General features: G+C 51.8%; 7 protein-coding genes across 7 annotated transcripts; 4 read left to right on the top strand and 3 right to left on the bottom strand.

The window, feature by feature from the left end:
* Nucleotides 1–5: 5 nt before the first annotated feature.
* CTAM01_12941 (TOL) lies at nt 6–1,721 on the bottom strand (the record flags this gene model as incomplete). The annotated part of the gene is made up of 3 exons (XM_060528946.1): nt 6–726; nt 793–1,535; nt 1,659–1,721. The coding sequence occupies 3 exons, from the start codon at nt 1,719–1,721 to the stop codon at nt 6–8; spliced, it is 1,527 nt and encodes a 508-aa protein (XP_060376473.1).
* Nucleotides 1,722–2,466: 745 nt separating this feature from the next.
* CTAM01_12940 (protein kinase domain-containing protein) lies at nt 2,467–4,315 on the bottom strand (the record flags this gene model as incomplete). Its single annotated transcript, XM_060528945.1, has 2 exons — nt 2,467–3,657; nt 3,728–4,315. The coding sequence occupies 2 exons, from the start codon at nt 4,313–4,315 to the stop codon at nt 2,467–2,469; spliced, it is 1,779 nt and encodes a 592-aa protein (XP_060376472.1).
* Nucleotides 4,316–6,292: 1,977 nt separating this feature from the next.
* Nucleotides 6,293–7,890, top strand: CTAM01_12939 (serine/threonine protein kinase; the record flags this gene model as incomplete). Its single annotated transcript, XM_060528944.1, has 3 exons — nt 6,293–6,676; nt 6,733–7,541; nt 7,833–7,890. 3 exons carry the CDS (start codon nt 6,293–6,295, stop codon nt 7,888–7,890), a joined length of 1,251 nt encoding a protein of 416 aa, XP_060376471.1.
* A 413-nt stretch (nt 7,891–8,303) lies between these two features.
* CTAM01_12938 (uncharacterized protein) lies at nt 8,304–10,148 on the top strand (the record flags this gene model as incomplete). The annotated part of the gene is made up of 1 exon (XM_060528943.1): nt 8,304–10,148. The coding sequence occupies one exon, from the start codon at nt 8,304–8,306 to the stop codon at nt 10,146–10,148; it is 1,845 nt and encodes a 614-aa protein (XP_060376470.1).
* A 2,042-nt stretch (nt 10,149–12,190) lies between these two features.
* On the top strand, nt 12,191–14,894 carry CTAM01_12937 (uncharacterized protein; the record flags this gene model as incomplete). Its single annotated transcript, XM_060528942.1, has 2 exons — nt 12,191–14,057; nt 14,203–14,894. 2 exons carry the CDS (start codon nt 12,191–12,193, stop codon nt 14,892–14,894), a joined length of 2,559 nt encoding a protein of 852 aa, XP_060376469.1.
* Nucleotides 14,895–18,400: 3,506 nt separating this feature from the next.
* CTAM01_12936 (uncharacterized protein) lies at nt 18,401–20,281 on the top strand (the record flags this gene model as incomplete). The annotated part of the gene is made up of 1 exon (XM_060528941.1): nt 18,401–20,281. One exon carries the CDS (start codon nt 18,401–18,403, stop codon nt 20,279–20,281), a length of 1,881 nt encoding a protein of 626 aa, XP_060376468.1.
* Nucleotides 20,282–20,621: 340 nt separating this feature from the next.
* Nucleotides 20,622–22,046, bottom strand: CTAM01_12935 (biotrophy-associated secreted protein 2; the record flags this gene model as incomplete). Its single annotated transcript, XM_060528940.1, has 3 exons — nt 20,622–21,400; nt 21,466–21,530; nt 21,841–22,046. The coding sequence occupies 3 exons, from the start codon at nt 22,044–22,046 to the stop codon at nt 20,622–20,624; spliced, it is 1,050 nt and encodes a 349-aa protein (XP_060376467.1).
* Nucleotides 22,047–23,625: the final 1,579 nt, after the last annotated feature.

Genomic DNA, 23,625 nt, shown 5'->3' with positions numbered 1-23,625 from the left:
TAAGATCACCTAAGAATACCGCTCTGACTTCCCTTGTTGAATGCAATCTGCTCTCCTCTGACCTCCGCAACGCCAACTCTTTCATATATCTCGCAGAGCCCGTCAACAGCAACAGAGTGCACGACTATTATGTAATGTGACTGTTGAGGGTCGCCTTGTAAATCCTTTCTCCTCGCCACAATGACACATTTGAGGTTCGAGAGCTTCCTGTCTGGATTGTCGAGCTCCAGCTTGAGGCTATCACAGCCCCGAAAGTCCCATACAGCCCCCTTGATCTCACATACCCCCTCTTTCTCGCCCCTCTCCTTCATGCTCTGAGATGACCAAGTCCTAAACGGCGAGATTATGTCCGCCTCCCAAGAATACTTGTTGAAGGGAACATTCAAGTATTTGATCTCGCCGTCATAAGCCATCCATGACCATGATGGAACATAAACTCCTCTGAGCAGTTCCGACTCGATACGATTCAGAGACCGGCTGGCCTTTTTCCACAGTAGACATCGATGGAAGAAAGTATCGAAAACTCCATGAGAGCCGACAGTTCTGAAAGTGCGGATGAGACGTGCTTCAAGCCCGCGGATGGCAACTGGCCTATCACCAATGGAGCTGAGTGCCAACCCCGAGTACTTCTGGTAGAGATCCTGGTAAAGCTCAATCTTCATTCCGCGAACGTAGGTGTCAATGGAGTGTGGAAAGTCCGAATCTCCCAGGAACGAGGCTTTCCGACTGATACATCGAGAAGTCAGTCAAGCGAGTCTAGCTGAAAGCATTGGCAGACCCGTCTAGACTCACTTTCTCAATTTCGTCATTGTTTCACACTTTACGCCTCTTCCACATTCCCAGTACGTCTGCTTTTCTGAGAAATAGATTGTGCGACGGGATAGAGCTCGCTCTTGAAGAATCCAAGCTCGCTTGTTCAACTCCCCTTGTTCAACATCACGCCCAAAGTCATCGATAGAGTCGCAGATATAGTAGGAGCCCCTGTCGGATGTTAACGTAACACAGTGCCGCCGTGGTCGGGGTTTCAAAAAGCCATCCTCGGTCCCGCTTGCGCAGCTAGCTGCTAGAGTTGCGTAAGCTGAGCTGTACACCTGTTCCATTAAAAGAGACTCCGTCTTCCAGTCTTTAGGGTCGTCTTGAATGATGCAGAGCGAATCGATCCAGAGGTACCCAATATCGAGACTTCGTGTAACGTTGATAGCATCCTGAAACGTTCGGGGGAGCTCCGTCAGCTTGATTTCCTCTTTGAAGCTTTCAAGGTTTTCCTTCAAAGTGCAGAATTTCCTATGTTGGTCTGGAGCACCCCATCGATGCGATAGAGCGAGATATCTTCCCGAGTTCGTTTGCCCACGGTCTGCGCAAAGCAAGCGGCATGATTCGGCGCCCTCGGATCCAACGTCGATAACCCTTGTTGGAAGAAAGGTGGTGTCGGATGCTGGGCTACAGTCATGCGTGTCGTCGCAGACCCGTATCCACGTCGATAGCGCTGCGATATGCGCCTGACTACCGGCAGCCGGAAGCACTGGCATTCCCATCTGTGCACCAAGAAAAGGTTTTCCTTTAACATAAACTTAGCACGAGATAAATCGATGAAACAAACGAAGGTTGTTCTAACCTGGCAAGCTGTATAGAACTGCAACTGGCCGTCCGAGTTTCACGTTGGATGTCAAATAGCTGTCGAGCTTTTCGAATTTGATCTCCTCGTATATCTTGGCTGCCATGGATCCAAGTGAAAAGCGAAGGAGGCGACAGAGATCACAGGCTTCTGCTCTCCTTACTAGCGCTTCGAGATTATCAGAAAACGAGAATCTTTGTGATCTGAGTCGCTGTTGGAGGTCTTTGCATCGAAGACAGAGGGTGCTGGTCGTATTTTTCAGTGGAAGCTGACGCGAAATGTCGATCTCCTCAGACAGCGCTCGTGCTGTGTTGACATCTGGGCTACACTCCCACTCATTATCAAGCTAAGAAAACGTTACTGATTTGAATTGGTAGCTCTTCTCGAAATCGTAAGAAGCTTACCGGCTAGATAGAGTTGCATTGTCAGGACATGAAAATCAGGCCACCGGATATCAGATTTGTAGGTAAATATTTGAAGCTTGAGTGTCGAGACATACCGTCTGTTACATCAGTGACAATTAGTAAAGATCACATTTTGCTGGCGACTGAGAACGTACAAACTAGATGAGATGTCAGCTCTTGATATCAATATCCGAAGGTTGTTAGAGCATAATTAATACCATCTATGCCGTGCAAGAAAGTGTTTAGCCAAGATCGCACACACTTAGACCACATCGGGCAAACGTACGTACTGTCGATGTCAGTATATAATATTGCATAATGTGGAATACGGGACTTTTACATCCTCAGAATGGCCACTGTCACCTGCACCCGCCAATCCGGCGTCGATGTCTACCAGGGAATTGGTTATTGGAGGAGAACGAGATCCTAGGAAAGTTACTCTTCACCTCATGCATTAACGCCGCGTCGACCCCTTATACCTAGTTGAGAAACACCCAAGGTATCTCCGTATTGTCCTGGCCCTCCTGGAGAACCCGCCTGCCAATTCATCCAAGGAATTCTTGGCGGTTTCCCCGAAGCATCTTTGATGATGCCAGCCAGCGTTTCGTACATTTCGATAGAAGTCGCTCGATAACGAAGGTCGTCGGCGGGATCGCCGTTAAAGCTGCTGTTGGTGTCCGATCGAATAATGCTCGGGTTATCTGGGCCATCTGTCGCGTGTAGAGTGATGCTGCCCCGGACACTGTCGCTTCCAGACGACTCTTTCCTCGTCAGCTTGCTTACCTCTATGACTAGCAATCGTGTGCAAATGAGCTCTAGCAACTTTCGAATTGCAGTGTTCGGTGGGCATCTCGGGTCCCTTTTGATCCAATCCATCCACTTCTGAACACCGGGCTTGATGCTAGCCTCTCCGGTCACACCAGATCCATGTACATCGAAGAATTGCCGTGTTCTGTTCACGGGATGCGTTATGTCATCCCCAAATCGAAGCAGTTCGGCTTTTCCATAAAGAAGCCAAATCAGGAACTCGAAGTAGATACAGCCGATGGACCAGACGTCATAACGTCGCGACCGTGGTAGTTTCTTAGTTAGCAGCAGTACGGCTTCAGGTGGCTCGTACATAACCGTTCCGTTCATCGTGCGTGTAGCTTCGTTACGCATCTCCGTCGCTAAGATGTGAACTTTAGCCAGACCAACATCCGCAATGACGAGAAACGGCTGGGAAAACGGGTCGGAGCTCCTGGTGTTCTCAAAGCAAAGAATATTCTCTGGCTTCAGGTCCCCGTGTCTACATGCGGAGTCCTTTGTCGAATGAAGCTTATTCATCGCACCAGCCAGGCCACAGAGCTGACCAAGAGTCCAGCCAACAAAATCTGCATCTAGCTTACGAGGAGGCTCTCTTCCCCAGTAGTCTCGTAGGTTACCACCTCCCGCCCACGGGAAAATAATAAAGTACCGATCACCCCTTTTGTAGTAAGCGATTGCCTTGATGAGGTGCGGATGCTTCATTTCGCGGATCATATGTAAAACTTCTGCCTCAGCCTCGGCTGCACGCTCATACTCGTCAGGATTCATGTTGACATTCTTCAGCTCTTTCACTGCTATAATGGGATGTCCATTTTCGTCGACTGATAGACGCTGTATCATGTGAGTGTCGCATCCATGAAGCCCTGGGCAATGCGTTGTTCGTGGGTTTGTGTGCGCTTACAAGTTTTGAGCTCTTCTTGAAATGAGACTGATGAATAGACCACTTTCCCACCGTGCTGAAGTGACTTTCTTTGTGTCCACCAGGTTGCTCCAAGAACGGCATTCGGTGTTCCTTTCGAAAGGAATATCTGAATTGATGTTCATTGAAGACCGGTCCGAGAAATTGCCATTGGTTGTCACAAAAGAGGTACGGCGAAACAACGAATGCCCAAAACTTGTCGGCAAAAACCCTCTTGGTGATCTCAGAATGGCCAGGTTCATCGGATCGGGTTCTCACTTGCTTGCTTTCATCGATGAAGAGAGGTAGAATAGAGTCGACAAAATTGTGCTCGTAGAACAAGTCAATACGTTCCGAGCGACTTAGGCAGGCAAGAACCGCGAAAACTCTCCTGGCGCCGGGCTTTCCACAAACGAAGGAGGCGATGTTTGATATCGTCTCTGGCGACTTGTTCGTTTGATATGATAGGGTTTCTTTGACCAACTGCGTAGTTATCTGCTTTTCCAAGATGGAGTACGGAAGAAAGGTGTTACCTCCGCATGTTCCTGCAGGAAGCTGTGCCGAGACTAGCTGGCCCTGAAGAGCAGCCATCTCGTCGCTCTGGTCACTTTCGTTACTACCTCTCCGAAGACTGGCAAAGGACGACTTCTTCCACAATTGAGACGGTATACTCGATGTTCTTCTGGCATATATGGTGATCGAAGACACACGGCGCGATATCGGGTTAGGCGAATGCCCGAGGTTCTCGTCTTTATGCTGTGCGTTTACTACTCGAGTTTTCTGCAGAGGCTGCTTATGAGCTTTTTTGACTCGGCAATTGTGCTCAGGTGCTTCTCCCTTCTTTGGCTACACATTCAGCTTTATGTCCCCAATATCTGCATCTTGGCACGCCAATGGGTCCTACTCACATGTGATGATAACCAATGACCACCACACAGAAATGGTAAGCCTCGCATTTCATGAATACTTCAGCAACTTGCATAGCCTCCACATCATACATGCAGACGAAGTTGGATCTTGCGCGATTGGACTTTTCCAGAGCATGCTGCAACGTACTTATGCAGATACGAATTGATGGGCTTACTAGTTGATGTTTGCCATTTTCCGTATCAGATTACGGTCTTCCCCTCCTTTGCTCGGTAACACACCCTCCACGACTACTTTATTGGCCCTGGTTGCCTTTTGGTGTACACCCTTCCGCTTCGACCCAGGCCCAAAATTCGATTTCCCATACATAACGTCCACATTCCAACCAACGGCATGATGGTGCTTGACCTCTGCAAGCCACCAAAGCTGGCGCGCGTGGTTCGCCCGCTTGCCGCATAGACCAGGCTAGATCAGGCTCGGAGTCGAGGGGAAACCAACTTCTCCAGACTCCGCATGCCTACTGCGACCTTTAACCGATGCGTACACTGCCAATAGTGTGATGGCTCGGTGGAGCCAAATCAGGAAGCTGTCAGCATTGGCCAAGAGTTCATGCTAACACTTTCCAACCTCGTCCGAGCAGATCATGGTTGACTGAAGTCTACTTTCACTTCGACGGAATATTGAAAAGAGTTCCGAGGAAGATCGACACGGACAAGGGGGCATGCCATAGTAATGAACTAGAAGTTCCAGATCTCCCAAACTCTCGCATTACCTGCTGATGTCCGCAGGAACAAAAAGGCCTAGCAGTGCAGTTTTTCTTTGGGATCAGGCTGTGGGCATGGCAACTAAACCACTGATATGCATGTACTGCGATGACGTGAGTCTGCTCAAAATTGTGCGTTGGCGCAGCTCAGGAGGCGGGGTAAGTGCATCTTATCTTTTGAGAGAACCTGCAGACTTTCTCCAACGCCAAATCAGGCTGAACCGAGCAGCTTATCTCTTATGTTGTGTAGGGTGTCATGATCAGAATTCATTATTGGACCACGATGCCATGGTGGCGGTCTTCATTCTGCCGCACACATGAAAGGGGTGCCAACTGATCCCGGGCATCCCCGACTATAAGACTGCGGATCAGCGAAGCAGCTTCCAGCGAGACTTCGGATGTATCTTAGATCATCCGTTTATGTACCAAGTGTACAAGGGCTGTGTCAAAGACAGGTCATTGGAGCGTGATGGTCTCCAAGCAACGGCCCGGAAAGATGTGAGAAACTGGAGTCCCTTCGGCAGTTTCGCTGACAGTTACTTCGGCCTGGAGGATGCTTATGTGGCTGCCTTCATGGTCGCCTGAATTTGGCAGCCTGTTCTATTTCGTACAGTCGCTGATCAAAGCTCATGCTCAGACTTTCATAAGACCCCGCGATTGTCGGTGAGCCGTCCTGTTGAACTCAGCCTTCAACCCCAACCATTTGCGAATGCGATCCCTGAGCTAGACATCCAGACAAGGTATCTCAACGGGCAATGAATTCTCAAGCTCTTCTTTCTAGTTTGAAAGAGTCTCTTCAGTATTCTTCTATCGTAAGCCAGGAATTCTTGCCACTTAGCAATCTGAATGATCTCATCACCAAGGAGAAAGTTCAGAATGAACTCCCCACAAACCTCATGAATAGGCTGTTTTCCGATAGCCTCCCAAGCAAAATCTCGATGAACGCAAGACGAATCTTTGCAATTCTTGTCATGATCGGAGAGCCTCAGGCGATTCGAAAGCTAGTCGATGATGGTCTTACCGACGAAGATTTACCCCTTGCTAGGCCAACTCATGATAAGTACAGCGGTACTTTGGAATCTAAGGGAAAACTGGAAGTCAAGTCGTTTAAACACTGGAAAAATGAAGCCAAGGTGGATATGTTTCTGGAAAAGCAGTGGCTCTTCCTCGCCCCAAAACTGGATGTCACAGGGACATCAACGGTCTTTCAAGTGGATTCAAAATGTCCGCTACCACTCTTAAGAGCAACCGAACTTCGGGGTGAACACAGCAATGTTGTCTACAAGAGCGAGCTACATGCGGCTCACCAAACCGGTCCTGGGGTAAGTCCGAGTCTTCTGCAGAAGTACAACGAAGTGCTAATGATCGAGATGCAAAGGCGCAAAACACGAACATGGTGGTTGCAGTCAAGATATTTCGCAACTCTGAGGGCTCGACCTTGTTCGATCAGGAAAAGAAGAACCTCCTGAAGACGCAAGGTATCAACGACAAACATCTCATACGATACTTATTCTTCTGCGAGAGAGACCAGTCTTACTTCATAGCCTTCCCATGGGCAGAAGGAGGGAACCTCCAGGAGTTCTGGATGTTACGTATCTCAAACCAGGAGTACATGTTGTGGTCTTTGCAGCAGATGCTTGGAATAAGTGGCGCCCTCCGGAAGCTGCATGACATCAATTTCCGTCATGGTGATCTCAAGCCCGGAAATATCCTCCACTTCTCTAATGGCGGGCTGGGTAATCTTGTCATTGCAGATGTCGGGATTTCCAAGGTTCACAAAGCTGCGACATATATGAGATCCATGAGTACCCTCACCAGAGCTACTACACCTTCGTACGAGCCACCAGAAGCCATCCTGAAGACAAATAAGCCTAGGCCTCGCAGATACGACATTTGGTCAATGGCATGCATATATCTCGAATTTGTCATCTGGATGGTCTACGGGGTCAATGCCATCAACAGCTTCGCCGAATCCAGGGAAGAAGGGACGCCACTTCAGAGAACTTCCAACTTTTACGCGCTTCGGGGAAACGTTGCGGTGATTCATCCCTCGGTAATCGAAGCATTTGCAGCTCTGCGAAGGGATCCCCGTTGTGGAGGTGGCACAGCGCTAGGAGCCCTGGTCAATCTAATCACCCGGCACTTGCTCTTGATTCAAGTGGAAGATCGCGTCACCGCAGACATTCTGTATGAGAAACTTGAAAAGATCGTCCACCGTGCAACCAAGGACCCCTCTTTTATAACGAATCAAGCAATATCCCCTCAAGAAACTCCAGCTATTTTTGGGCGGTCAGTTGAGATTCCTTCAGGGCTAAGAACAGCCACCAGCTGGTAGTAACAAGAGATTTGATGTGGAGGACATGTTTTGCTGTTTACATTTCACGTATCACTGGCATCTTCTGCAGATGATATTTGCCTTGACATTATGTTGTGTTCCAATATTTAGTTTCTTGTTTTGAACTAATCCGCCTATCTCAGACATTCGGAACGATTTGACAAACTCACATCTGGAAATGGCCTCATTCCTTCAAAGTAAAGTATTAATATATGAATACTTTGCCTCTATGCCAGATGTCTGATCGTAATGCTGTCGTGAGCTAGTGGTGTCACTTCTTATCGTTAGAACGCGCTTACGCAACAGCGAATAGCCTGAAAGACAATCTTGACATTAGTGCAAGACTCTCCGACTTTTCGTGGGTGAGATTCTTTACCAAAAATAGAGGTGAATCAAGCCCCGGTTTCTTTTCAGGCAGGCTGCGCGTGAGCATAAGATAAGAGCCCGAGCAGCTTGTGTGATTGGGTGCCTTACTGCTTCAACAAGTTCCCCATGCCGGAGCTGCGCCGCTGGAGCAGACCTATTTGTAGTCAGAAGGCCCCTCAAGTTGAAATGCTTTGAGAAACTTGAGGGTATCGGCCCAAAGCCTTGGTTATCTTCGTCTCAATACCATCATGTCCAACTATATCAAGATCACTGACGTCGAATTGACAGATCGGCCATCAGGAGGAGCGCCGAGGCAGGCTCAAAAGTTGGCTCGTAACGGTGCTGCTCCCGGAGCCTCGGCAAGTAGTGAACCGCAATTCACCCACGAAGTCAGAACGAAGAGATGGTGGTCAAGGATGGGCAAAAAAGGCTGGCTGATCCTAGCGCTAGGGATGGTTGTGATAATCATCTCGTGTACGGCCCTCGCGCTTCTGTGGAACGGTGCTGTGATCGCGGCGTCCGGGAAAGAGCCGACAGAATTATGGAAAGCTGTAGTTTTCAACGACTGGGCTCCAACCGTCATTACAATATGTTCAGCTGCTATCCGGACTTCGATGATGTTGCAAGTTGGACTCATCACAGCGGCAATATCAGCCCTGATGCTCGAGAGTTCGCGAGTATCTCTCGCTGACGCTGCGGTGGTGTCGATCGAGAGAGCAGCTAGCACTGGGCCATTTGCCATCTTCTTTCCGGCGGCAAGGCAAGGCAACAACCTGCCCGGGCTATATCATCTTCTTTTTGTGATTGCAGCCTTAGGAATAATGGTGACCTCGACCTTCTTCTCGACCATTCTTCTCTCCGACTTCCGAACTCTGTCGATATCAGGGCCAGCAACGAACATTACAGTCTCTGTAGCGTTCAGGAACGACGGTACCGAGCGACGCGGAAGCGGTGTATCACTTTTCAAATCTAGCCCAGCCACGTATTGGAGGTACGGGGAATGGGACGATGGCGGAGCTCTATCCGGCCCTGACATTGTCGATACTGGCAACGTCTATCGCGCCCTTCTGCCATCAATGAACGCCACGGCAAGAACAACACTCGAATACTATAACGGGCCTGTTATCATCGCCAACTCTAGAACCTTTTGCTCTGCTCCTGATTTCGAAACCTTGGAGGTTTATAATACTGACTCCGATGACCTATTTGGAGTCAAAGTGGATGCATCGATACCCATCGGGAAGCATCTCGAAGGAGATACTTATAAGGACGCGGTCTTCCAGATGCGTTTCGACTGTCGCCTTGCGCGCATCGGAGGTCACTACGAGGACAAAAGTCGAAAACCAATCTACGACAGCGACCTATGGCCACTAACATTTTGTCCGGGTCGAACTTGGGATGGCGACGGCTTCAAAGGTCTTTCAGAACCAGTGAAGGGCACAGAGTACATGTTCCATGGCATCCTTGTTGTCAACTCCAGCCAAACCATTTATGAGCAATCTGTCGACGTGGACAACCTGTCCCCTGTTCATGAAAAAGGCGGGGTTTGGACGTCCATCAAGGACAACTCCAGCTTTCCGCTCTTCAACGCTAGCCTCTGCTTCACGAATGTCGCAGAGCCTGCCGTCTATAACGCAACCATGCGCGGGCAACCAATCTTGCAAGAACCCGAGTTCAACTGGAACAGCATCAAATGGAACACCAGCTCCATCCGCCGCCAGTTGGGCATCCCAAGACACGCAGCCCGTAGCTCCACAGCCCTCTTCACAGAGCGCGGCATCATGCAACTCATATCTTTTACTCTTTCCTCGGAAAAAAAGCTTTGGTGGACAGTCAGCGCTCACGGCGTGCTGATGGAGTCCCTCAGCGCAGCTCTGGAGACACGGGGTTGGAACATGTTGAACGGCGCCTACCTGGGCGAGACTTGGGGCACGAGAAGCCCGGAGCACGAGCAGGAGCAATGGACGCCTCACTCAGCGCACGTTGCGCTGTTCCAGGACATCCTGCAGACGACTGGGGATCTGTCGCGGGCGGTCCAGGCGATGGTCGCGCGCTTACATCAAATGGCGTACTACGAGTCTGAGAACGGATAAAATCTAGAGTATCCCGTTACTACTGTATCTTCAAGGAGCACCTATATCCCATTACGCTGGACGGGTTTCGGTATTGTGCAGGGTGTAATTGCGCTTCATCTTGTACTATTGCTGACAACGATGATGCTGTTTTTGACACGGACGCAAGCTTCGTCGTTAGGAAATGCGTGGCAAACGGTTGCGCAGGTTGTATCACCGCATACCAAAGAGATAGTTGATAAGGCGGATAGGTTGATGGATGGTGAAGTTAGAGAGAGGACAGTTTCGACCGGGGCGGACGTCTTTAGCGTTGGGATTCGCCACTCGGCTGATACAAGTAGGGTGGAAATTCGCCCAGCAGCCGGAAGGGCTCGTCGCCTCCTTGGCCGAGACCGAGTTTAAATTTCTCAATCCAAATTGTGTCTGGTTGGAACATTGCTATGGTATGTCAAGCTCCAGTATGTCTCTGGATTGCCTAGTTCTTCTATACCTAATCACCCTGAAAAATGATTCCATCTAAATGCAAAATGAACGTTTACTCGCACGTAGACTCTGGTTCGCATCATATCGGATCGTATCCTGTGCCTTGCTTGAGCGGCTTATTGGAGAACTCTTTCCGGACGGCTCCGCGTCTGTGCAAGGGTTCCTCGAGTTCTCGCAATCTTTCCATGAGTTTAGTCAACGCCGATTCAACTAGGAAGAACCAGCGGAGCAAGTAAAAATCCGGCACGATACACTAGACTGCAACGTTTCCCTTGACTGCTAATTTTGAACATGCCTTTGCACGTACTTTAGTAGATTTCAACTTGTCTGAACAATTGTGCCGTAGCTGCGCGAATCCTTCAGTTCGGGCACCTCATGTTAAAATGAAGCATCCTCATAGTTTGGTCAGGCAAAACCACTGCCCCCTTTCCTTCAGCTCCTTCAAGTGAGGAAAAGACTTGTTCATCATTTCGCTAGCATCGTGATACAAAATTTCCATTGCTCACGTGCAGAGGCAACCCTTGCCGGTCGGTCCAGGCATGTGGGAGCCAGCTACATGACTCAGGCGACTAAGGTCCAAGTTCCTGTTGTTTGAAAGGGGTTGCCACTCATAACCTAAGCCTCCCGGCATTTCTAGAGTCTAGACCGCGCTCCCAGCGGACCGCGCAAACCAAACATAGCGCCGAAATCGAACATGTGGTTCTCGATGAGGCGGTAGAACTGGGCATGGAGTGATGGGAAGACCCTTGGTTTGAGCCCCTGACGGAACAGATATTTACGGCAGCAGAGACACAAACACGATCTCTGGTTGGCCGAGCTCGGATGACAGCAAGCTGCAGCGAATCGGGTGCTTCCGAGTGGGAACCACACCATCGAGGGGAACTCTCGAGTCTTATGCAGGATCTTCGGGTTGGCCCTAAGGCCATCCTACGGCACTAGTTTTCTTGCAACCTCATAGACAGCTCCGTGATATTGTGTCATCTCGACCGATATGGCGGTTTATCACCATTTCCGAAGGTCAGCACATCATCCGAAAGACGCGTCAAAGAGGAAAGGGAAACCCCATGACGACATGTGCATAGTTCCATATTGCATACCATCCGCAAGCCAAGGCCGCGCAGGGACTCACAGGGAGTCCCCTGGCGAATGACGGCAAGCATCCCGATTTTCTTAGGTAATAGGAAGTCGGGCCCTAACGAACTTGCGCCAAAACATGGTGTGCTAGCACGTTCATGGAAATTCGATCTGCTGCTTCTCGTGGAGCGGTTTCGGCCCAAGTGGAGTTTAATGGATACGAAAAAGTATTTCCGGTATGAGAACCTTTCTAGGCACGCCAGGTTACCGGAGGGTCCGGGTGACAAGTTGCCGACTTCGTGAACCGCCGGTCCGGTTCTACTTATAAGAAAGGGGTCTTCCCCCATACTTTTCCCCACGATCCACTTGTGCCTCCCACAAGGTCAGAATTTTTCTTTGGTAATTTATTGTGCTTTTGTATCTTGCTTTTCTGCTTCTTCTCTCGGCTCCATTCTGCTCCGCTGCCAAGTTGGAAGATACTCGCTCGCTTTCTGACCGTCGATGCAATGGCGGGAATCTCACAGTCCTCTCCAGATGATGACCCTGGTCCCGAGCCCGGCGGCATCGGCTCGGCCTCTACGGCGGCACTTGAGCCGGTGGAATCCGCTTCCGAGCCAACATCTGGCTCCGACACGGCCGGGACAAGCATGCCTTCCGAGGCCGCAGCTGCAGCCGCCCTAAGGAAAGAGAAAGGCCGCGTCCGATTTAACAGCAATGCGGCCGCGACCAAGCCTCCTACATCACCACCAGCAGTTCCAACTACACCCAAGCTTGCTCCGGCACAGCCTACCAGACCATCTATCCTACGAGGTGGTTCCGGCAGTTCCATTCCTACCGTGGCTACTTTCGCCAAAGAGGAACCCCATCCGCCGGATGAGAATGAACGCCAAGAGGCCAAGTCTGCCGCGGCAGCTGCTCAAGAGCGAGCCCGGCAGATGGCTGAAAATGTTCACTTCGGCTCGCCGACGCGCGAAAACCGAGACTCACTCGAGTCCGCTACTACCACCACCGCAAGCGAGTATGACCTCGGAGGAGGAGAGGGAGCCGGAGGATACATTGCTCTCCAAGATCTCCATTCCCGCCAGCCACTCAATGGCGATTCAGCCGAGGCTGAGAAGAAAGCTCACGAGCACCATGCCGCCCTGAACGACGAGGCTTACAAAATTGTAAGAGCTCACACCTGGCGCCTCGCCGAGAAACCCGAGAGCGTCGCCGGTCCATCCAACGCCCAGGAAGCAGACATCCACAAGGTCACCGAGCATCTCCTACAAGAGATCAACGATGGTCAATACGATGGTGTTTACTCTGTCCCTGCGCCCACGGAGTACCGCGGTAGCGTTCTTTCGCAGCTTCTAAAGCTGTACAAGCCTGCGGAATCAGGCAATCAGTACCAGTCGTCCGGGCAGACCAATCGCAGCTCCGTCACCTCTTTCTCCTTTGGTGGACCGCTGCCGGGAGCGGGCACGCCGGGCTCCAACTCAGGCACCGCGACTCCAACGACGCCCAAGAAGAAGAAGTGGTACGAGGCAAACCGCTCCCAGGAGACCCTCGTCAACCTCATCGAAGCCTCGGCCCGCCTCGCCAACCCTAATACGCAAGGAAAGACTGACGAGTCACCCAAGAATGGCAAGGCGGCTGGTAAGAAGACGCGGCCGAAGCATAAGCGAACCGCCAGCAACTCCATCGCTGCGTACCTAGCCAGACAAGAAGAGGAGGCCAAAATTACTGTCCACATCGCTGAGACGCTTTCCAGACAGGAGTATATCATCACACTCTGCAAGGCTTTGATGCTCTTTGGTGCACCAACGCATCGTCTCGAGGAGTACCTCAGCACAACGGCCAAGGTCCTCGAGATTGATGGTCATTTCCTGTATCTCCCAGGATGCATGATCATCTCTTTCGACGATCGGTCCACCCATACAACCGAAGTCCGCATCGTCCGCGTAGCCCAGGGTATCGACCTCGGAAAGCTCAGAGACGCGCATCACGTCTATAAGGAAGTCATTCACGATGTCGTCAGCGTCGACGAGGGCATTCAACGATTGGACACCCTCATCAAGGCCAAGGACAAGTTCCACGCCTGGATCCGAGTTCTTGTCTTTGGCCTGACCAGCGCCACGGCTGCCCCCTTCTCGTTCGGCGCTCGCATGATCGATCTCCCGCTATGCTTCTTCTTTGGCTGCCTCGTCGGTTTTCTGCAGCTCATCGTGGCTGCCAACTCCAAGCTTTACAGTAACGTCCTCGAGGTGACGGCTACCGTCCTGGTAAGTTTCTTGGCACGAGCCTTCGGCAGTATCAAGGGCGGCGAGCTCTTTTGCTTCTCGGCCCTGGCCCAGGGAGGCATCGTCATGCTTCTACCTGGATACCTAGTTTGTAAGTGACCTCTTCGCACTACCTACCCCATCGTGATGTTCCGCTCGAGCTGTACCTCCTTTTTCTCTGCGCTTCTCGCGTAAGTGTTGGGGATTCTACTTGCCTACGGGCACCAAAAACCTAGGACAAGCCGCTGATGGCCCAGTGTGTTCCGCCCTCGAGCTCCAGTCCCGCGCCATCGTCCCCGGTTCGATTCGCATCGTCTACGCCATCATTTACTCCCTCTTCCTCGGCTTCGGCATCACGATCGGCGCTGTCCTCTACGGCATGTTCGACGAAAATGCCGTCTCCACGACAAGCTGCACCAACTCGATCCCCACTTACTACACCTTCATCTTCGTGCCCCTTTTCGTCCTCTGCATCAGTGTCCTGTATCAGGCAAAATGGCGCCAGATGCCTGTCATGCTCGTTGTTGCCTTCGCCGGCTACATTGTCAACTACTTTAGTAGTTTGCGCTTCAGCGCCGCACCACAGGTCGCCAATGCCCTTGGCGCGCTTACTGTTGGTGTCCTGGCGAACCTGTACTCGCGTCTGAGGCACGGCGTCGCGGCAGCCACACTCATTCCGGCCATCTTCACGCAGGTGCCCGGAGGTCTGGCGTCTACCGGAGGATTGCTAAGCGGTCTGAGTGCGGCCAACGCAATCACCAACTCGACGCACGCCGTCAATGGCACAAGCTCTGTTCAATACTCTGGAGGCGAGTCCCTGAACACGGTCGTATTCAACGTCGCCGCCTCCATGATCCAGATTGCCATCGGTATTGCCGTTGGTCTGTTCATCAGCGCGTTGATCATCTACCCGCTCGGCAAGCGCCGCAGCGGTCTGTTCAGTTTCTGAACATGTGCCAAGCTACACGCCTGGCATATTCAACTGCAACTTCGTAGTCTTCTCTTCAAGTCCTGTTCTCTTTTTTAGCATCATGTCTAGCCTTTAGTCCATCGTATTCCACTGGACCATTCCATGTAGTTCAACAACCAAAATCAGGCCGGCGGCGGCGCCCTGCCCTACTTCAAGGTCTTTCATAGCGATCATAGCACCAGTCCTTCAAGAGGAAACAACAGCAAAAGTAAAAGTCATGTACGTATGTAGATTATTGCAAACTAGGAAAATGCAAGGCGCTGGGGTAGATAGAAGGGAACTCAGTCATTACCGATGATCTCGTACTTTAATCTAAGCTGCCTTCGATGTTATGGAAGACCTTTCACGTGCTGATGTCGCAACGATGTCTTGTACACTTTTTAGGGGCGTCCAAAGCATCGGAGTTCCCTCACTCTTGGTCTACCATACACGGCGATACAGCAAGGAGACAGCCGAATTATCCTCCGCAATGCACAGGGCGATTTAAGAGATAACGCCAGACCGAGTACCTGAAACTGATGAATTGGTACGGTAGCTTCAATGGAGAGAGGGAGGGAGGGAGGCATTGTGGCAACCGCGTTGGACGAGAGAAATAGTGATGAACCCTTACCCACGAGCAACTTCAGCATTGTACAAACGATGAGAGAAAACGACATGGAGATATGCTATCGTAGCTAACAATCTAGATCATCGCGATCTTTGGCCAAACTCATCTATCGCAGTTGCCGGTTGACGAGATCTTGGCGAGGCGCAAAAGGCGGAAGTGCGCCACACAATGTCTTAGGCCCGGCCCGAAAGTTCGCACACGATCTTGGTCTCAGTTTGACGTACGCAATGAGATAACAGTGCGCAGATCGCCGCCCAGCGCGCCTGACATTGATGCACGCTGGCAATGTGTGAAAGGGACGACGACGTCAAGGGATCATGCTTTCAGAAGATACCGTTCCCAAAGAGCGAATCGCTGCCTTTCGCGATGCTTCATCTGACTTCACCTGTTACACTGCTCTGTCGAGGCTACACAACATCGTCAATGTCTCTGATCTCGACAAGCAAGCTTGGCAGGTGCCACGATACGTGCGCATGACAGACGTCGAAAAACGACGTCATATATACTAGATTACACACGCATACCCATAACGAACTTCCGTTCAACGCCAACTCTGCCAATAGCCCTTTGGAAGAACTTCAACGGTGAGCCTCAGCACGACCAGTCACATGTTCATCTTTAGAACACACTTCGCTCTCCTTTGCATAAGCTCCCAGTGCCTCCTCAATCATCCTCAAGTGTGCTAGAACACCTGATAAAACAACTTCATGGAGTTGTTATACGGAGCGGCAATCGCATGAGTAATTTGCCATTCTCAATGATAGCAGAAAGATGTGACTTCGTAGTAAAAGAATACTCAACAAATCAAAATTTAATACTTTACTACCTTGCCCAGGAAGTGAACAATTTTACGTGCCGTAATCGGAAGAAGGCAAGCCAGCGAGCAATTGAGCATCACTAATGTCCTAGCTTAGTCGGTCACAAGTTTGCCGCAAGCCAAAGTGCTTTCAACGCGCCTAGCACGCGTGCTCTCTGGCTTCTGGTTACATGTGGCGTTGCATGCTCAAGATGCTTTGAACCCCGATTTCGGGGTGATAGCGGCACTGACAATAGTGTAGCATTTTCTCAGCTTTTCTCAGCTCAGATAAGTCTCCTCTGAACTCGTGGTGCGCCAAGTCTAAATCGTGAGTATCAGTGCCACGAGTGCATTACTGCATATAATCTTTTGGTAAAAAGCCCTTGCTCGTCCGGGGGTCATGCGGCTTGTCAATATGGCTGCGTGTGCGGCCGTATCTGCAGTTGTGGGATGAGGCATTTACACAAAGCGCCTCACTAAGTCGTCGCTACTCTTCGTGTGATCATAGCCCTCGTAGAGGCTGACAAGACTCAGTGTTGGTCCAGGCCCCTCAACCTTAAACGCATTAAGCATCGTAGTATTCGGTCAAGCGTCCAGGGTCCCGATCCGTCACCTGCATCAGGGAGCTTTCTTCAGCTTTCCGGATTGGATCACGTTGAGGGGTCTCCAACGTCCACAGCCGAAGCGAAGCCAAATGAGTAAGTAATGGCTTACTTGACCCTTCTTCAATCTCTTTCTTCAAAACTGAGTCAAAATTCAGCTTTTGCGACATCAACGCTGTCCATCGGATGTGATGTCACTTCCAAGGAAAGCACAGATGGCCTCCATGGTAGAAAAGCCGGGCTTCGAAGAGTATCTCAAAAGTCAGGGTGTCAGTGGCTCGCGATTTATGGTTACACAAGCCCGGAAATCACCAAGTCTTATTGCGAGAGGCTATGCCACGATCAGCGATTGGTAATTCGGATCTCGCAGTAGAGAGAACGTCTTCGGCGCGGACAAGAGACAGAGCCAAGCTAATGTGAGACAGAAAGCGCCTCCGGCCGATTACGCCAACGCCAAGTAAACGTCCCGTTTTGGGCCGCAACTTACCATGCCAGTCTAAGCTTCTTTGGAATGGATCCAGGTGTCATTTCAGTTGGGAAATCTGCACAACCGAGATAGGCAGCGGATCCCGTGGATTTCATAACTTGGAGTTGTTGAATGACGGGTTTGAAATGCAAAGATACAAGAATGTTTGGAAGATGAGGAGAATTTATGAGCATTCCTCTTCGCCAGCTATTGCCATGCCCATCTATAACACCAGACCGAGCCCGAGTCGGGACACTTTGAGTAAACCTTGACTCGGGAATACAAGACACCCGCCGCCGGGTTCCGCCCTGTCAAAGACACGAGACGACACAAGCCGATTTCCACCTTCAGGTTTCACCCCAACTTTTTTTTTTGGTGTGAGGTGTCAGCCCGTCCGAACGAAAGCGTCAACTTTGTTCGGGAAGCTAAACAATCGTAATTAAGTGCCCGGTCCTAACGATTTTCGATTCAAAAAGCCTCGATCTGGCCGCCACCTTTCTGCTTACCGCAAACAACGTTTCTCAAGCACAGCGGCCGGCCCGAAGTCACCATTCTGTCATACCGGCTGGCTTACACGCACTTACACAGATCACTTACCTCACCCCAGAGCTGCCACATGCCACCGATGCGAAGGGGGCTTTTCCTATAGAGGAGCTGTGGCTCGGGAGCCGAGACGGATTTTGATGTGGAGTTACGTTCTGGCCATCATCGCTCATTAGTTAAGTACGGATTCGAGGAGGGTATTGTCATTTGCGGCTGAAAGCTAGGAGCGAGAGGTCGGCACGGAGTAATTATTGCATCCCACACTTGTACAGACGAGGCTCAAAGAGGGCGATCTTGGGTGAGAGACCCCGCCGAGAGTCTTCGGGGGCCCGTATAACAACTTTGGGACCACCTTTCTCGACATCCAGGGTACCTCCCTCATCCAGTCCTTCCCGACTCTATTCTCTCCGCACCGTTAGCCAAGGGACACACTTCTTCTTTGAATAAGGTGCTTGGCTTTCAACCTTCAACATGCGGTTCACAAACCCCTTCTCGCATCCTCCACGGGACACATACGAGCAGCACTCTCTCATCGCCGAACAAGATGGCCGAGCTTCACCATCAACAGAATCGCTGGACGAGATCATCGACATTGAGAAGCGCGAATACCCCTTCCTGATCTCAGTGAGATCCGCACGGAATTCAGTATCCTCATTCCTCAACGAACACCTCCACCTCGGCGGCGACCTGACATGGACAGACCGCCTCCTCACACTCCTCACCACCTTGAAGCCATTCATCTTCCTCTTCCTTCCTACGTTCTTCATCAGCCCCTTCAACTACTTTACTACAGCCCCGAGCCAGCGACCAAAGCCCAGAAAGTTGGGCCCAACAGCATACCTAGACGGCCTCCGCGGCGTCGCAGCCTTTGTGGTCTACATCTTTCACTTCTCCTACCTCTGGTTTCCAGACCTCCGATGGGGCTACGGCTTCGCGGGCCACCAGATGTTCTGGCAGATGCCCATCGTCCGGGCCCTGCACTCTGGCCGCGCCAGTGTCACCGTCTTCTTCGTCATCTCAGGCTTCGTCCTCACCCTCAAGACCGTGTCGATGATCCACAAGCGCAAGATGGGCCAGGCTCTAAGTGCCCTAGCCGGTTCCGCCTTCCGCCGCCCCTTCAGGCTGTACCTCCCCATCTTTGCGTCGACCTTCATCATCGCTCTCCTGGTGTATGGTGGAGAGTACATTAGAGATCCCTCGGGAGCACCTGTACCGCCGCGGGGCCCGAGTCTCGACCAGCAGCTGCAGCACTGGTTCTGGAGCACGGTCAACCTGATGAACCCGTTCCGAGCGATTGTCAACAGGGAGAACATGAAGGGAAGCGAGTACGACGGGCATCTCTGGACGATCCCCGTCGAATTCAAAGGCTCGCTGCTCGTCTTCTTCCTCTTGCTCATCTTTGCGCGAGCCAAGAGATGGATTCATATGGTTGGTGTCACGGGTGTTACCCTCTGGCTGGTCCACATCGGCGACTGGGACCAGGCTCTCTTCTGCGCCGGACTTCTCCTCGCAGAGCTCTCCATCATCATGCCCAACACCGCCCCAACGACAGAACCACCCGAAGACCAGCTTCCTAGCTACAGACTGCGCGTCGTCAAGAGATACGGCTCAAAGTCCATCCTCATCTTCCGCCACGCAGGCACACTAGCCCTCTTCTTCCTCGGCCTGCATCTCTTCTCCTACCCAGAGTACTACGGCGCCTCAACCCCGGGCTTCATCACAATCTCGCAATGGGTGCCAGACTACTACAAAGCAATGGGCGACCGCACCCAACTCTACTGGAACTCCATCGGCGCCATTATCTTCATCTTCGGCTTGATGTACTCCCCGCCCGTTGCCTTCAACCTCAAGTCCCTGCTACTCAGGGGACGCAACATCCGTCTGCCCTGGCACCAAACCACCCCGGACCTCGACGACGACGAAAAGGAAGAGCTCGCAGCAGCAGCTACATCTTCCTCCTCTACGGAACCCGAACCAGAAATAGCCGAACCGCTCCTCCAGCGCCCCTTCACCACGAGCTTCGCGCAGTACCTCGGACAGATCTCCTACTCTCTGTACCTGTGGCACGGCGCCATCAACCACATGGTGGGAGTCAGGTGGCTATCGCCGGCGCATGGCGCGTTGTCGCTTGCCGGTGCCCAGGCCAAGGTGCTCACGGAGGGCGGGAACACCGCCGGTGCTACTGAGATGGTGAACAAGGCTTGGGGCGCCTACGAGCTTGCGTTCTTCTGGGGATCGCTGGTGAACACACTGGCTCTGTTGTGGGCAAGCGATGTGTTTAATCGGATAGTTGATGTAAATGCTGTCAAGTTGACTCGTTGGCTCGGTGAGAAGGCATGGAGGAAGGATTGATCCAGTTTGATACTGAGAGATCACATTAGCGAATTCACGAGCATTACACTTTCGATAAGTGTTCTAATAGCATAGTCAAATCAAATTTTACGACATCATTCAATCCAAAGTTCTAAGCGTGTATGAGACACTTCCAACTTTTTGTGCAATGAGTAGTGTGATGATGCCAGCCCAATTCCTTGCTAGACTACTGGAGTAGAAAATCATGGACTTCCTCTCACATGTATACGAGCTGTAGCAGCACTCCTTAAAAGCATTGTCTCATTTTGTACAGAAAGTGGTCACCCCGAGGCAGTCTGAATGCGTTGTAACCGCACCAGTCCCCAAGCTTGTCATTAAATCATGCCGCCGTAAATCCACATCCAGTTTTTCCACTCTCATTAGCAACCGCCGTGGCCGAACAAACTCCCTTAGGCCCGGCACAGCAGCCGGAAGCACAGTCCGCGTTCGAGAGACACTGACCCGTGATGAACTGCTGACCATTCCCTTTGCCAACATTCTGTGAGCCAGGAGCACCAGAGGTGCCAGCAGCAGCGCCAGAACCTGCACCTGTACCCACGGACGGAGCAGCTTGGGGCGGAGCGGCAGCCTCAGCCGCCGTGCCGCCTCCAGTAGAGCCAGTGGCGGCACCCGCTCCCGTGCCCGTAAAGCCGCAGCCTGCCTTGCCATTCTCCGTTGCGACGGCTCTGGCGGCACAAGCACCCTTGGGACCGTTACAGCACCCCGAGGCGCAATCCGCATCAGATAGACATTGCCCAGTGATGAACTGTTGGCCGTTACCGGCGCCGACGTTCGAAGATGTCCCTGATCCTGCGCCGCCTCCGCTTCCAGCGGCGGCTTCCATGGACGGAGCGGCCTGGCCTGCTCCCTGGGACGCGGCGGGTGCTGCAGCAGCACCACCATCACCGAAGCCGCATCCTGTTTTGCCTGCCTGGAACTGGGCTCCAAGTCCAGAGCAAATGCCGGCGCCGTTTAGAGTCGCGCAGCAGGTTGAGGCGCAGTCTTTACTGTTGAGGCAAGCGCCGCCGATGAACTGGACGCCGTTGCCATTGCCGATGTTCTTATCACCAGATGGGTCTGGTGTCAAGGGACTGGGAATTGCAAGGGAAGAAGCAGCGACTGGGGTATGTCAGACCGAGTTGGATAGTAGAGTAACAGCGGGACGTGCGAGGGATAGAACTTACAGAATGCTGCGGCAAGGGAGAAGCGAACCATGGTGTAATAATGAGAGTAAGAAGAGAATGAAGTACTGTCAAAGTACTGGAGTATAAGAATACAAGAACAAGAAGTAAGTGACTGATGCTGTCCCTTTGAATGAGATTCGCATCTAGCTCGCGAACATCTGCTATCTTAAGTATGTTCCCCGTCTCTCCATCTTTGACGATAAAAGAACAATCCGAACACTCCTGCACGTCTGCCAGGGCTCTCCGCGCTTGCTGATGCCTCCCGTCTGTCAAGCAGGTCAGTCAAAGATGCGACGCAGGTCTGTCACAGGGGCACGTTTCTGCAACTGAGGCTGAGCAAGTGAGCAACCAGAAATCGCAACCTGAATGACCAACATCTTTCTCTTTTCGTTGCGTAGTAGTGCTGTCAAGATTCGGGACCGCCACCCGGCGATCCTGATGCCGTCGAAACCCCATGAGACCAGATGATCAGAGACCATGGCGCGGCGTGGACCAGTGAGGTTGTCGAGGCTGAGGTTGGAGAACTGGGTCGCAGACGAGGCCGTCCCTGTCGTGCTAATGTTTCGGATGGGACGAAACATCGGAGAACGGCAAACGGGCCTAAACGCGCTCTCGAGCCCCTGAACCAGGGCTACCGCCAGCTAGAGAAAGACAGTCGTCGACCTGCCTCGGTGGAGAGGAGATGAAGAAAATTGTGGTCGCTGTAGAATTTCTGCATTGCGTGCGAGCTCTCCCCTGCCACGATCTTCCGACGATCCAGGTTTCCCCATCTTCACAGGTGTAGTATGGCCCAAGCCCGTAATGGCAGCTCATTCGTCTGTTTTCTTTGGTCTGGCTTAGACCAGCATTGCGAAACGAGAGAGGCTGTCAGCTCGGTGTGGTCTGTCCCATCATGGGCCGTTTGAAGCGAAGGGTCTCCTATTATTCGCGAAGAAGGATTCGACTCCACGGTGACCCAAAATCCAACCCCATTTTCCCTAGGGTTGAATGTGGGAGAAGTCGCAGTCTGAGGACATGGTGCGGATGGATGTTTGGCCCGCCTCACAGCATGAATGCTATCCAGTACGGCCATATGTAATGCCTCGTCTAAGCCTCGCAGTGCGGTGTTCACATTTCGTAAAAGGAGGTTTGGGAATCCGTGATGCTGCCACGCGATCCTTGAAAGGGGCAGCCTCGAGTAACGTTGCTTCACGACGTGACGTAAAAGGACCGCGGCGGCTAACTGCTATGCCGAATTCAGTGTTGAACATCATCTTTCGAGACGGATGATTTTCCCGTGGCATTGTTGATAAAAAGTGCCAAGAAGAAGACAGACGTCGTTGAATGTCCAAATGTTCAGCAGAGTTTCGCGAAGTTGTGAGGATCAGCCAAGCGGTGCCCTGTGAGGAATTGACTTTCCTACAGCACAGGGGCTCTCCTGTTCAGTGCTCTTTTGGCAGCTTCGGGATTCAAGGCCCCTGCCGTCCCAGTGAAGCTTACTTTATCTCTTATCTAATCAGTGTAAGGTATCGTCTTATCGTTATCTTATCTTCTCACACGTCACCGACTGGGTCCCGGGCGAGACACTCCATTGAGAACCGCATCTTCATCTCATCGCCGACCTTCGTTCTAGAGGCTATGATAGGGAGACTACCGCGCGAAGAATCCGATTACGTCTTCATCCAAGACGAAATTTGGCGGATTCTCTCTTTTCCGCAGAGCCGAATGTCGCATAGTAGCCACCAGCCCGATGCAGGACCGGATCACGAGAGTCTTCCACGGACGTATGGTATTGACAGTCACAATCCAACATCGGACCGATCCACCGGCGTTGTCAGGAAGCGGGATCATAGCGGAGGATATGAAATTACGAGTACTTCGGAAGCAATCGGCCGGACTCCTCGATGAAAGCGCCGAAGAAAGGATGACCAGCCATCCCAGAACACCGCTAGAATACCATCACCCGAGAGCGACTTGTGAACGCGGGCTGGTCCAATCTCGACAGAGACTCTTCACTGCTCTTCGGGCTCCTGTAACCTTTGAGCATGTTCTCAGGCGGTGAATGCTCCGGCAACTTCAATGTACAAAACTCAGCAGCGACTGGATTGCCATGCAAAGTGGCTTTCGGCTTGCATCCTTCCCTACTCCCCCCGGTGCATCTGATTGGGCCACGACACGGAC

The sequence above is a fragment of the Colletotrichum tamarilloi genome (genome assembly GCF_030869305.1).
Source record: "Colletotrichum tamarilloi strain Tom-12 chromosome Unknown Scaffold_85.1, whole genome shotgun sequence".
Taxonomy (NCBI): Eukaryota; Fungi; Ascomycota; class Sordariomycetes; order Glomerellales; family Glomerellaceae; genus Colletotrichum; species Colletotrichum tamarilloi.
This window is presented reverse-complemented; position numbering and strand designations above follow the sequence as displayed.